Here is a 14,239-nt window from a genome sequence, read left to right on the forward strand (position 1 = left end):
AGTTGCTGCAGTTTCTCTGTATTTTCTCCTTGGTTCAACCTTCCTGGTAAACTGTAAAGAAACTCATTTTCATGGGCCCCTTATCTAAGCTAGTGGTCCCTTGAAAAGGATCTCATCACTAATTTTAATGGCTCAATGGTGACAGAAGGAGACTTGACTTTGGGTGGTGAACACATAATACATTATACAGATGATTTATTATAGAACTGCACACTTGAAACCTATATAATTTTATTAACCAATGTCACCTCAATAAATTCAATAAAAATTTAAAAAATTTTAATGGCCTAATGTGACTTCTCTGGAAATATTTGCATACAGCATGTCCTGAAATAACATCATTTCATTCAATGTTTTGTTAAAACATTGATGAGATGCTGTAGGAACTTAACTCTTGTGTATATCAATTAGACTATGGTAAAACTGGTCTTCTTTTATGTCACTTCACTTAAAGTTGCAGAACCTATTGATGGCATTAAGTGAGGACTTAGTGTATTAGCAGAAGCTCAAGGCCTTAGGTCATACTTTTACTTTACTTTGCTTGTGGACTTTTAGGCTCTGTGTGGCTAGTGGAGGTGGTATTTTGGGGCAGGCAGACACTTGTCTAGTCTCTGTCTGAAAACAGTTCTGAATGTCTTGTCGAAGTTGTCGCTGGGATCTTAAGTCCTGCTGGGATCATGATTTAATGCATCAGAATTTGTGGCTTGCAAGAACCAGCTTTGATCCTGCCCTTCAAAAATATCATGGGTTTGCCAAGAAAGAGCCCAAGGTGATGAATGTTGCTATTTCAAGCCCAAGCCTTCTAGGAACACCAATGTGGGTGGCAGCCTCTGGTCCTCCAGGCTGCTCCAGCCCAGAACTGGGTCCCCTAATAGAGGGATTATACACATGCTTAAGGTATTGGTAAAAGAGAACTCACACATATGGAAAATTAGCTTTCAAAGCCTTATTTAGAATTTTGGAACCAGAAAAATCTCGGAAAATGGTATTCTAATACACATTTTATGTAAGTTTTATGTTACATTGAGTGTGAGTTACATAGGGGTGGGGCTACATAATCTTTTGGGATTCCAGGCCTCTATAGGTCATAATCTGGCCCTGCCCACACCATGCAGAAACTCCCTCTCACCTCAGTTCTCAAAATTAACACAAAGTCTCTCACAAAGCTGGGGTCCAGGCCAGAGAATGAAAGATGTGTTCTATTTCTTACTCTGTTGCAGCCCCTCTGACTGTCCCCCCTTCTGTAGTGCCAGGGACTGTACCATACAGTTTCACATGTCATCATGTAAAATGGCCAAGAGTGTGATGATAGTAATTGGTGCCTCTGACTTTTAGGGCAATCTGTAGGGACAGGGGGTCTCCTGGACCACTGGGTGATTCATTTTACATGAGAAAATTTCTCCCTTGATGCAGAAATATATTGTTTTCCTGCTCCTGGTTTTGACCCTTACCCCATCTTCTATTGCTGTTATAGGAAGCAAAAATAAAGGCCAAGGCCTGGGAACATGAGTGTTTGACTGAGTCTCCACTTGGCCTCTCAAGCCTGAGCTGGGTTGCCCCAGTTCCCCAGAGTAGAGACCTGGAGCAGCTGCCAGGGACAAGGTGCCAGCCCATTGGTCTCTGGCCCTCATTGGGTGGGCCAATGGGAAGGGACAACTGTGAGGTGGGGACCGCCTGCCCCCATGAGTACCAGGCTGCTGAGGCTGGACCATCTCCTCACTTCCATCCTGACTGCAGTCTGTGGGTGTGATCCCACACCTGAAGGTAAGAGCGATGTGATTAAAGTCCGAGGCTGGGGTGGGGTGGCTGCCTACAGTGGGGCCTCTGGCTGGGGTGCGCCCACACTCTCCTGTTGCAGCGGGATGGTGATGGATACAGCAGAACTCTGCCAGGGCAGCTTCCTCAATTCTCTCACAGCTCCAAGAGACAGGGGGCTGCTCCTCTGGTCAAAATGCCTGGGACCATCTTGAATTTTGCCCAGTTCATTCAGTGGCAAGATGCCTACCCAGAGAAAAAGTTAGGGTCAGTGAGGGGGAAGGGATAGACCAGTGGTAGAGTCCAGTTAGATGAGGGGAGAAGGGAGATCAAATGCTTCTCACAGAAAGAAGCACAGGAAGGGGCAGCTTGGAAAAGCCCGAGCTCCCACCTCAGACTGAGTTTGAAATCCAGCCCTTCCACGCGATTCTATTCAGTAAATGAGCAGATTCTACCGGCCAGACACTGGGTGGGGTTCACGAGACACAAAAATGAATGAGACATGGCCATTGCCTATAGATTTGGGGGTATCTGTAGATATGGGAATATATACAGAGATGTGGGGATATCTCACAGGGTGATTGAGAGGTTCGAATGAGACAAAGTGAGCAAAGGGCCTGGTATATACTGGGGGCTTATGAAAAATCTTATTTTTAGAAGACATTTTCTGACAAAAACAACTGGGTCTGCCTGGCCTTTGCCAAGCCCAATTCTGCTCGTCCCAGTGAACAGTGTTGGAGGCATCCTGGTGGTTTCCAGCTGTCGACGCAGAGGTCAGAGCGGGAGGCATTTTAGAGGTCAAGCCAGTCCTCATGTGTCAGAGGATGTGGGTCCCTGGTTGGGAGGGTCCTGGTTTTCAGATCAAGCTTTGCACGGGTGTAGCTACCTCACTCCTGGTGACTCTTGTTTAGGGGTAAGGCTGGCTCCTCCTGACGAGGTTGGGGAGCAGGGGAGCCCTTTATGCTGACAGAGGATGCCCAAAGGAGCATGAGGATGCCGACTTCATTCTTGAAGTGGAACAGCGGAAAGCGAGCTCTGTGGCTTAACTGGCAGTCCATGCTGCCACCCTCCCTTAATTCTTGAGGAGTTGTAAAGAGAGACACAGAACTTGATTCTTGACCTTTCTAAGGTGGCTGCAGGGACAGACTTTCCATCTACTTCTTGCCAAACCAGGAGACCAGCAGCCCCAGACACTTGGCTGAGGTCAGGAGGTAGAAGCTCTGGAGACAAGAAGCTTTCAATCAGTAATTTCTCTATGTGGAGAGAGACTGATCTTAAAAAGCTGGTGGAGGGGTGCTCTGCTTTATCAGTTCTTTGAGAACATGAGTGTGTGTGTGTGTGTGTGTGTGTGTGAGAGAGAGAGAGAGAGAGAGAGAGAGAAAGAGAGAGAGAGAGAGAGAAAGAGAGAGAGAGAGAGAGAGATTGAGATTGATTGATTTGGGTATGGGGATGCTGACAGCTCTCCCAGGCTGAGTGAAAGCTAATCCTCGTGGGATCTGAGTTAATTCCTGCTTCTGCCATTTATTATTAGGTTGTACCATGTGAAATTGCCACTATTCTACCACTTCTGACTTTTAAAAATGGCAAGCCCATGTAATTCAAACAGAGTTGTACGATTTCAAGCCAGCATCTTGGCCTCCCCAAGTCTCAGATTCTTCTACACAGTGAAGTCAAAAGCCGGGCTACAGGGAGGGTGAAATGAAATCGGACTTGAAAGTGCCTCGTGCAATTTACACTCCAGGGTACTCTTGCTCATTTCAAAGTGTCCTCAGGTCCCTCTTCGTACATAACCTCATTCAGCCAACTAAGAAGCTGAGTCTGAGACGCCCTTTTAGAGGCTGTGTAATGTGATGGAAAGCGCACTGGTCTGGAAGCCAGATGGGAATCTCACAGGGATCATCTCCTTAATCTCTCAGTTTTCCAATCTCTAAAGTTCAGGTTATTTTCCTTGCTTCATGGAGTTCTTGTAAAGATTAAAATAAATAAATAAAATAATGTGCAAAATCTCCTGGTGTGAGAGCTAGCTCCTAGGAGAAGCTAATGAGTGCATCTCTTTCCTTCCCCGTAGCCCCCCCCCCCCCATTTGTAAAAGCAGGGCAGGGGTGAGATGGTTTCTGGGGCTCCTCTTGTCTCCCAGGGACTTTGTGAACTGTGTTTTACTGACCTTTCTGCCAGAAGAGTTGGCACGAGGCTTGGTGACTTCTTTCTCCCATGCTGCTCTGTTCCCCGCCAGTCCCAAAGGAGACCACATCCTTGTATTTCACAAGATTCTGCTGTTGTGACTGAAATTCCAGCAGGTCAAAGTGGAATTTCTCACACATTTTAACATATGAAAATGAGAGATCATCATATGGCCTTTGAGATCTAAAGAACACCGTGGTCATCCCCTTGTGCAGTTTTAAAAGTGAGCAGGTCCTGTGCACGATGTGCCATGAATGCCAGTGCAGTAGAGGGGAAGCCAGCCTTCAAATTTCAAATGGCACCTCTGCACCCTTCCACTTGTTATCCCGGGACAGGAGTGACCAGACCCCTCTGGTTCTCAGATTCCTCCTGTGGGAATGGAGTCCTACCTTCTGGAATTGTGGGGATGAAATGAAATTAAAGGGGTGGTCCATACAGCTGGTCCAGAAATTGTTTGCTTCCCTTCTCTTCACTTACATGTGTGGGACACTTCATAAATTTATAAAATACTTTTTATACTTTTAGTCAACTGGTTCATACAGTAATAAAGTGAAATAAACTAGACAAGGATTTATATCACTAATAATCACATTTACAGGCAAAGAGCTTGATGTCCAAGAGGTGGGGTGGAGGCAGGTAAGTCAGCAGCGAGTTAATGGTGGAGCCTAGACTAGGAGCCAGGTAACGTGCATCATGATCTGAGGTCTATGTCCCCATCCTACGGAGTGGAATAGTAAAGGGCAGATGTGTGACCCTGATACTGTTCTCCCCTCCTGGCCTATGCCCTTTACTGGACTTCGGAAGGCCAGAGTTTGATTTCCGGCTCCTCTATGGGTAGTTATGGGATCTTGGCCAAGTCACTTAACTTCCTTGAAGCCCACTTTCCTCATCTCTAAAATGGATATAATGAGAGTAAACATTTATTGAACACTGACATGTGCCAGGCACTGTTCTAAGTACATTATATGGATTATGCCAACAATCCTCCTATTAATATATGACTGAAACATGTTTTAGGTAAGAACAAATTCCTTTTACCCAAGCACGGAGACCATGGAGCATGTGCTCCATAGTTCTGCCTCAGACTGTCTCTCAAAGTAGCTGTGAAAATTAAATGAGATATCAAGTGAGGTAAGAACTTTCTACACGACAAAAAATTATAAGTGGAAGTTGGCATTGAACTTCATGATCCATGTAAAAGGTTTCTTTATACTCACAATTGAGTCTTAGATCACATAGGTTCATTTAATACTCTTTTCCCCTATGGAAGTAGAAGTCTTTCAAAATCAAAATGTAGCCCGACCGGCATGATTCAGCAGTTGAACATCAATTTATAATCCAGGAGACTGTGGTTCAGTTCCCCGTCAGGACACATGCCTGGGTTACGGGCTCCATCCATGATCGGGGGCTGGCAGGAGGCAGCCAGTCAATGACTCTCTCTCTCTCTCATTGATGTTTCTATTTCTCTCTCCCTCTCCCTTCCTCTCTTTGAAATCAATAAAGATATATTTTAAAAAGTTTTTTTAAAAAGTAACAATTACTATATCTAAACAGAGAGCACAGCCTGGCTGGTGTGGCTCGGTGGTTGAGCATCAACCCATGAACCAAGAGGTGGCTTCATTCAATTCCTTGCCAGGGCACATGCCTGGGTTTCAGGCTCGATCCCCAGTAGGGGGCGTGCAGGAGGCAGCTGATTGATGATGTTTCTCTCTCATCAATGTTTCTATCTCTCTATCCCTCTCCCTTCCTCTCTCTTTACAAGTCAATACAAAACATATTAAAAATAAACAAAGAGCACAAATAATTTTGGAGTAATTTTTTGAAACTTAGGCACCTCTACACTGCCAATTGTTGTCAATTACTGATTTTTTTCACCCAGAACTAGGTTCGAAGGCAATATTTGTCTTCAATCAGAATCTGTTCTTTGCTTCAGAGACTTTCTAGGATCGTGTACCCATCTTCCCCCTCCTTTCAGTTCCTCCATTCCATGCCACTGTCATGGAACCCTGCTCTCCCTGTTAGTGGAAAAATCTATCCCAGTGAAGTGTTGAGACAGAATGCTGTCCCTTGGGCTGGGAGAATGCACTCCCTTCAACAGTTTTGGAGCAAACCCTCCACTGCCTATTATCTTTGGGGTCCTCTGTAGCTGCTTCCACCAGTTCTCATGTTCTGGATTCTCTCCTCCTGCCCCTCTGCGGAAAAGAAAACAGAACCTCATAGATTCTGCCCTCCTCATTTCTGGAGAAAACAAGCACAGAGCCTCTCAGAGGTCTTCTCAGTTTTAGTGCTAACCCCATAAGAAGAAAGAATGGAGTCGACAAAGAGAAAGTTTAAAGACGTATGAAGTCTTAAAAGTCTCAAAACAAGTATTTTTCCTAAGTACAAAAGGGGCTTGGCTGGTCTCTTCCTTGGCTTCTCATTTAACTTACCTTTTTTATCTTGGGAGACGCTAAGCCTAGGCCGGCTCATTTTATTCCCAGGAGCTACTGAGAACATTCTCCTGAGCTCTCCAGTTCCAGGAGAGGGCGACAGAGGTACACGAAGATGGTAAAAGTGAGCCTTGACTCATGACCACCAAGGGGCAGCATCGATGTCTGTGAGCAGCAGGTCTCAATTGCTCTCTGTCCTCTCCATCCAGCCATCTCATTCTCAATTCTCACTTTACTTATAAGATCACATTTGAACTTGATATTTGAAAAGTGATGCATTAGATCACTAGAGAGAGTTATTTTAATTAAAGATGTTTTTAAACAACTAGTCTTCAAATAGGAAGAAATCATTTGAGTATTTTAGATTACATTTTACACCAAAACAAAATGTCAGAGATGGATTAAAGAGTGAAACAGCCCTATTATTAAACAATAGAAGAAAATAAAAATAGGATATTTACCAAACCCTGGCATGAATAAGGACTGTTTAACAAAAGAAAAATCTGCATACTAAAGAAAGTATTGCTATAAAGAGATCACACAAATTAATTCAAAAAGCACATTGTGTCCCTAATTACCTAAGCGACAAAAACGCTAACAGAGGTGACATGAGTGAGAAAATAAAATTAGAAGAGGAAATTAAATTAGAAAACAGGCCTTTAATAAAATGTACAGCTCACTAATCATCAAAGTAGTGAGGCACCATTTCTTTTGTTCAGTCAGCTAACAACAAAAAAAGTTTTTAATGATAATATCCAGAGCTGGGGAGAGTAGCTAAGATACAGTCTTTTATACACACACTGAGATACTACCGGGTAACAATATAACAAACTGCAATTTGGGAAAATGCATCAAGAGCATTAAAAATACTCATAGTTTTTGGTCCAGTAATTCTACTTCTGAGAATATGTCATATAATAATTTGGGAATAAGCTATATGCCTAAGGATATTTGTTACAGATTTAATAATAATATTTTAAAATGGAAATAAACCAAATGTTCAACAAAATGCAAATTGTTATGTATATTTTGCCTGTATCCATTTGATGGGCCATCACACACACATTTAAATCAATGACTGTAAAAACTAGAAAAAGACGAGGCAAAAATAGGGGAATAAAATTTCTATGTAAAGTATGTTTCCACTACAATTACAAATGAACAGATAAATTCTTGGGATTGAGGATTGTTTTGTTTTCTGTAGTTTCCAAAGTGTTTATATTACTAGTTTTAATGAATACACACACGGGTGTGTGTGTGTGTGTGTGTGTGTGTGTATATGTATATGTGTGTGTGTATGTATATATATGTAAAAGATGACTATATCTATATATATGTATATACACATGGAAGATGGGTATATGTATGTGAAACATGAGGTGGTTTTGTCACATAGAGCCCCAGGTAATGGGGCATAAGAGTGGATTCCAGACATCATGCACATCTTTGGAGGTAAGATTGCCAATCAGGGTCTTTCCTGCACCCCTCACAGAGGAGCTGTTTCCTGAAGCCAAACCCAATTCTGAAGATTTCATGTAATCTATAAGAGATAAGCAAACTGATGAAAGAAGTGCAATGCTGGAGATAAATGAGGGCACCAGGGAACACAGAGGAGGAACAACCAACCCAGTTGGGGGAGGGGGAACTGGGAGGAGTTTCTGAGAAATGACATCTTGAATGTCCTGAAGTCTGCATAGGGATCAGGCATGTGAGGGGGTGCAGCAAAGGGTGGCCCAGGCAAATGGTCAGTGGGTATTCTCTTAGGACAATGTGTCTCTGGTTGTCTGACTAATCCAAGGCAAGGCTGTGTATGTGTGTGTGTGCACATGTATGCATGCATATGTGGGTACATGTGTGTAATATACCAAATGGCCTGACATCACCCAGGAGAAGGGGAGAGGAAGGAAGAGAATGGGAGGAAAGGAAGAGGGACAGACATAGAAAATAAGGGAAATGGAAGTAAAGAAGAAAAGGAAAGGAGCCGAGAGAGAGGAGTTAGTTAGAATTGTATGGAATGATCTGAGTCAACATTCTTGAAAAACTCAAGGGAAAGATTCTTGACATGTTGACTATTGGAGCTTTTCCTGTGCCTGGTCCTGTGCTCAGATATGAGTAATTTGGAGGAGTGTTGTGTCGTCACTGAACTCACAATCCTGTTGAGGAAAGGAGAGTGCACGCAAGGAATATGCTAAAATATTGCCAATGTCAGGGCAGAAAGAGATCAAGGTGGGCTGAAATAGAAAAGTCTTCCTAGAAGAGGTGAGTATTGGGAGAGCAGGTCTCAGAAGCACTCTGCTGAAATGGTGAGTCTTGCTTAGATCCTGAATGGGTGTGTTATGTGGGGTCTGTTCTCTCATGGCTGATCTGATTCCAGGGCTCAGGATGCTGTTGCTACAAGCTGTTCTGCTGTTACTAGTTCTGCCCAGTCGTGGACAGGATACCCCGACCAAAGAGCCTGGAGTCCTGCTTCCCCTGCCTAAGGGCGTCTGCACTGGTTGGATGGCGGGCATCCCAGGGCATCCTGGCCACAATGGGACCCCAGGCCGTGATGGCAGAGATGGCACCCCTGGCCAGAAGGGTGAGAAAGGAGATGCAGGTAAGAACAAGGTTTTTTTTGGCCTTCTTCATCAGACTTCTCCTGGGTAGTGGAGGGCTTCTAGAATTATACTAGGGCATTAGTTATTGACTAAGGCCTAGACAGAGGGAAGAAGCAAAGTGTTTTCATATGACTCATAAGCAACCTAAAGTGGACTTTGGGTTGGTCTGCCGGTGGTGAGAATAGGTGGCACCTGTAAAATCAAGTATCCTTGACTCTGCTCTATCCACATCTTCCCTGTCCCCTTTCCCATCCCCACCCTCATCCATCCCTATTCCCAATCTGCTCATATTCCTATTTCTATTAATTTCCCCTTAATTCCCAGCAGCATTCAAACACACTTAATGTACACCTCTTGCAGGTCACAGTCCTGCTCCTGAAGAGCTCCTAGTCTAGTTAAGAAAATAAGTTTAATGCACAAGACTCTGTGAGAGGTTACTATAAGGAAGCCTACTCCAAATATGCCAAATTGAATGTGGACAACTGCCAAAGTATGGAAGAGAGAAAAAATGCCCTTAGGGCAGACTTAGATTTAACAATGAAGGTTTTCAGGAGGAGGAAGGGCTTAAGCTAGGTCTTGAAAGATGAGTGGACAGAATAAAGAAGGGAGGACATCCTACACAGAGGAATAGAAGAACAGAAGTATGGTTGGTTGAACCAGCACATAAAGAGTTAACAGATGGAGGGTTGATGATGGAGACTTATAAGATATTGGTTGGAGCCCGGCCAGGCGTGGCTCAGCGGTTGAGCGTCGACCTAGGGTCCAGGCTATTGGGGTGCGATTCCCCGTCAGGGCACATGCACAGGTTGTGGGCTCAATCGGTGACTCATCATTGATGTTTCTGTCTCTCTCTCTCCCTCTCCTTTCCTCTCTCTGAAATCAATAAAGATATATTTTAAAAAAAGATATTGGTTGGAAAAAATGTATGGGAGTCTGCTCTGGGGGATGTGGAAATAGGAAGTATAACTCTCCCCTTTGGGAGCTTCCATTGCTCTATAAGTGAAGCAAGTTGTACATAGGGGCTATAGGGACAGTGTTTTAAGTTGGAAACAACTTAAGCAGGAGTTCTGTTTCTTATGGTCACTGAGATCTTCTAATTCTTTAGGTCTTGTTGGTCCTAAGGGTGACACTGGTGAAACTGGAGTGACTGGAGTTGAAGGTCCCCGAGGCTTCCCAGGAGTCCAAGGCAGGAAAGGAGAACCTGGAGAAAGTGCCTATGTATACCGCTCAGCCTTCAGTGTGGGTTTGGAGACCCGGGTCACTGTCCCCAATGTTCCCATTCGCTTTACCAAAATCTTCTATAATCAGCAAAACCACTATGATGGCAGCACTGGCAAATTCCACTGCAACATTCCTGGGCTCTACTACTTCTCCTACCATATTACTGTCTACCTGAAGGATATGAAGGTCAGCCTCTACAAGAAGGACAAGGCTATGCTCTTTACCTTTGACCAATACCAGGACAAAGACGTGGACCAAGCCTCTGGCTCTGTGCTCCTCCATCTGGAAATGGGTGACCAAGTCTGGCTCCAGGTGTATGGGGAAGGGGAGCATAACGGGCTCTATGCAGATAATGACAATGATTCCACCTTCACAGGCTTCCTTCTCTACCATGACACCAACTGATGACCACTTACCCAAAGCCTCTACTGGGCCAAACAACCCAGAAGTCAAAGAACAGCCCATAGGTTCTCAGTGTAGTTAGGAGACCGATGTTATTCTTTAGTTGGAGAGTTCTGAACACTATTCATTGATTTACTTATTCATTCATCAAGTACCTTTTTTAAAAAGTTACAGACTATGCTCTCAGTCCTAAAGAAGATATGTTCCCTGGCCTCAAGGATCTGGTACATAGTGGCAATAAAAGGATAACAGCATTTACTGGGGCGCTTCACATACATGACAAGGTAGCTGACTACGAGAAAGTATTTGACAGTGCGATTCTATGCTTCTTCTTATGTTCATGCCAATCCTGTGAGGTGCGCGGAAAAGATATCATTCTCCTCTTTTTGCATTTGGGGCCCTGAGGCTTAGAGAGTTAAGCGAATGCCTAAGGTCACACAAGTATTAAGTGGTGGAGCAAGAAATCACACTCAGGGCATGGACTCTTTCTATTACACTGTGCCCTTTTCCAGAAGTACTTGTCTTTGGGATAATGATAGGGGGCATCCTTCATTCATCTCATCTGAGGGTCTTAACTCATCATGAGTTAAGTTGTTTTCTCAGTAGAGTTCCCTCAGAGCAGGTGGTTCTATGACCAGGCTCCATTTCAGCTCGACCACTCAGTGGCCCCTGCACTTCTCTTTCCTTATGCTCTTCTCTCTAATCCAGAAAGCTACCTCCATTTCCACATGCTGAAATCTTCCCTGTTCCTCAAAGTCACCTAGTCAGGAAGCTTCTCTGATGTGATACTGTTTCCTGCAAACCTTCCTCATGTACTGCACCCCTGTGTTTCTTCATGTGTTATTGTGGATGAGAGCCCTGGGCATGGGAGACATCTCCTAAGGTTAAGGACAACTTCCCAGAAGGACCATGTTTTCTACACATCTGAGTCCCCTTGCAGATCCTTGATCAATGCTTCATGAAGACCAATCTCTTGAATCTCACATCTACCCAGAACTAACTCCATTTCAGTCTCTCCATATAACTAATCCTTATCTGCAAAAATATTGTTATTTTAGGAACTCCCTGATTTTAAGCACCCAATCCTTGCTCCACTGTATAGTTTGAATAATTTTCACTAAGGTTAGGAATGACTGTGCTTTCCAGAACACTTGAAGAACTTTTCCTCAAGGGGGTAGTTTGAGCCTGTAATGCAAAACCTATGAAGGAATTTGAAAACTATTCTTTCCTTGAGTATCAACTGAGTCTGGGAAGACCTGGGCCTTCTGAATCTATTCTTGTTCTATAAGAATTATTTAAAAAGGGGGGGTGGGTGGAGAAAAAGATAACTACTTGAAGAGATATGATAATTAGCTTGATTGTGGCGATTATTTCACATGTATATCTATATCAAATCATCAAATTGTACACCTTAAATATATACAAATTTTAATTGTAAAATATTCCTCAAAAAGAAAAAAAGAACTACAAGTGGGTGATAGTGGTAAACATCCTCTCAGGCGATAATAGCTTGACTAATGCTCTTCAAATGTTTTAGCAAAAGCAGAGTTAATAGCATTCTGTATAAATATAGAAATGGAAAACATAATGTTTTTGCTTACAGTTTTAAATTCTGAATGATTCCCTTTTACATATGCATTGCTATTAAGTGATTATTTCTACATATAAAACTTTGTCTTTAAAAATGCTTTTATATTATTTTATACAAGTAAATATACTTCTCAGCATTAAAAGTAGAAACACTTGCATCACATGGCTTTTGTTTCATTTTTGGAGAAAGACATGGGTTTAGAGAGAAATGAAGGGGTAAACCTTGTGTCAGTCAGGACTCTATGTTGTGAATGGCAGAAAACTCAATTCTAACAAGCAATAAAAAAATTTTCCTTGCAAAAAAAAAAAATGTTTTCCTTGCATAATGGAAAATACCAGAACTGTTCTGTCAACCAGAGGCTCAAATGATATCATTAAATACCCTTTTCTGTCTGTCCTTCCACTTTGTCTTCAACAGTATAAGCTTCAACCTCAGGCTCTACACAATATAGTTCTAGGCTCTCTCCCATGATATCAAAAAGACAGCAGTCTGCCAGTTGTCATACCTTCTCACCACATCATCTAGCCAAAGGGACATCCTCGTTTCTGGTGGTTCCCAGGAGGAGAGAGGAAGTTTTCTCTCCTCGAAGCCCCAGCAAGCATGCCCTTGATCTCATTGGCTCTGGCTGGGCTGTATGCCCATCTCTGACCAATCACTGGAGACAAGAGGATGACAACCCTTATTGATTTAAGTTGATTATGGTTCAGTCTGGGGAAGGGATGTTTTCCCTGAAGAAAATCTGGATACAGTCACCAGAAGTGGGAGAACAGATGATGAATGTAAAAGCAGCATTTGTTTACAACAAACTGTTAATGTTATGTTTGAGTTTACTCAGGTTTCTCAGAGAGATATTGCTGAAAAACTATTATTGATTTTCTCTAAAATTTCATGAAATAGCTAATGTCTGATCATGCTCACAGTTTTGCATCTGGTTAGGACGGGATCCTCACAGCACTGGACACGATGTCATACTCACTCTAAACTCTCTTGAGGAGGATCAGTTCTTCATAGAAATAGAGAGGGCCAACCTTCATAAGACCTCCTGAGAGAAACTGTGGCCAAGAATTTTGGATTAATGGTCCCATGATGTTCAGGTTTAATTGTGGATTTTTCTGTTTCTCTTCAGTTCTGTCAGGTTTTGCTTCATGTATTTTGAAACTGTCTTGTTAGGTACATGCACATTTAGTCTTACATCTTCTTGTTGAATTTACCCTTTGTCATTATATAATGTCTGCCTTTATCTGTAATTTTCCCTTTTCTGATGTCTACTTTGTGTGAAATTAAAATACGCACTCTAGCTTTATTTTGATTATTGTTTGCATGGAATGTCTTTTTCCATCATGTTACTTTAAATCTATCTATATAATTATATTTAAAATATGTTTCTTATAGACTGCATGTGATTGGGTCTTGTTTTTTATCCAATCTGAAAATCTCTTTCATTTGATTGGTGCTTAGACAACTTATGTTTAATGTAATTGTTGTTATGGTTGGATTTAAACCTATTACTTTATTTGTTTTCTATTTACCCCCTGTGTTTCATTCTTTTTCCTGGCTGCTTTTGGATATTGTGAGTATTTCACAGTATTTCATCTTAATGTATTTCTTGGCTTTTTGGCTGTATGTCTTTGATATATTTTTTAGTAGTTGCTCTAAGGATAATAATGTATATACTCAACTTTTCAGAGTCTACATAGAACTAATATTTTACCAGTTCAAGTAAAACATAGATGCCTATAACCACATAGGTTCTTTATCCTAATTCTTTTATGTTATGATCATCATATATATTATACTTAAATACATTGAAGCATTACAAACAATGTTATAATTTTGGTTTTCAACAGTCATATATATTTTAAAGAATTTAAGAAGACATAAATACTCTGTTTATACAGATAGTCATCATTTTTCTTGTTCTTTCTTCATTCCTTAAGTTTTACATTTCCCTCTGGTATAAATTCCCCTCATCCTGGAAAACTTCCTCTAGCATTTCTTGTTTTAAAAAATTTGCTGATGATACATTCTCTTAGATTCCTAAAGGATATTTTTGCTGGATATAG

General features: G+C 42.2%; 1 protein-coding gene across 1 annotated transcript; it reads left to right on the top strand.

The window, feature by feature from the left end:
- Window positions 1-1,682: 1,682 nt before the first annotated feature.
- ADIPOQ (adiponectin, C1Q and collagen domain containing) lies at window positions 1,683-12,473 on the top strand (the record flags this gene model as incomplete). Its single annotated transcript, XM_081138311.1, has 3 exons — window positions 1,683-1,764; window positions 8,740-8,961; window positions 10,068-12,473. The coding sequence occupies 3 exons, from the start codon at window positions 1,683-1,685 to the stop codon at window positions 10,586-10,588; spliced, it is 825 nt and encodes a 274-aa protein (XP_080994437.1). The 3' UTR covers window positions 10,589-12,473.
- Window positions 12,474-14,239: the final 1,766 nt, after the last annotated feature.

This window comes from Miniopterus schreibersii (genome assembly GCF_964146895.1).
Source record: "Miniopterus schreibersii genome assembly, chromosome: 5".
Classification (NCBI taxonomy): Eukaryota; Metazoa; Chordata; class Mammalia; order Chiroptera; family Miniopteridae; genus Miniopterus; species Miniopterus schreibersii.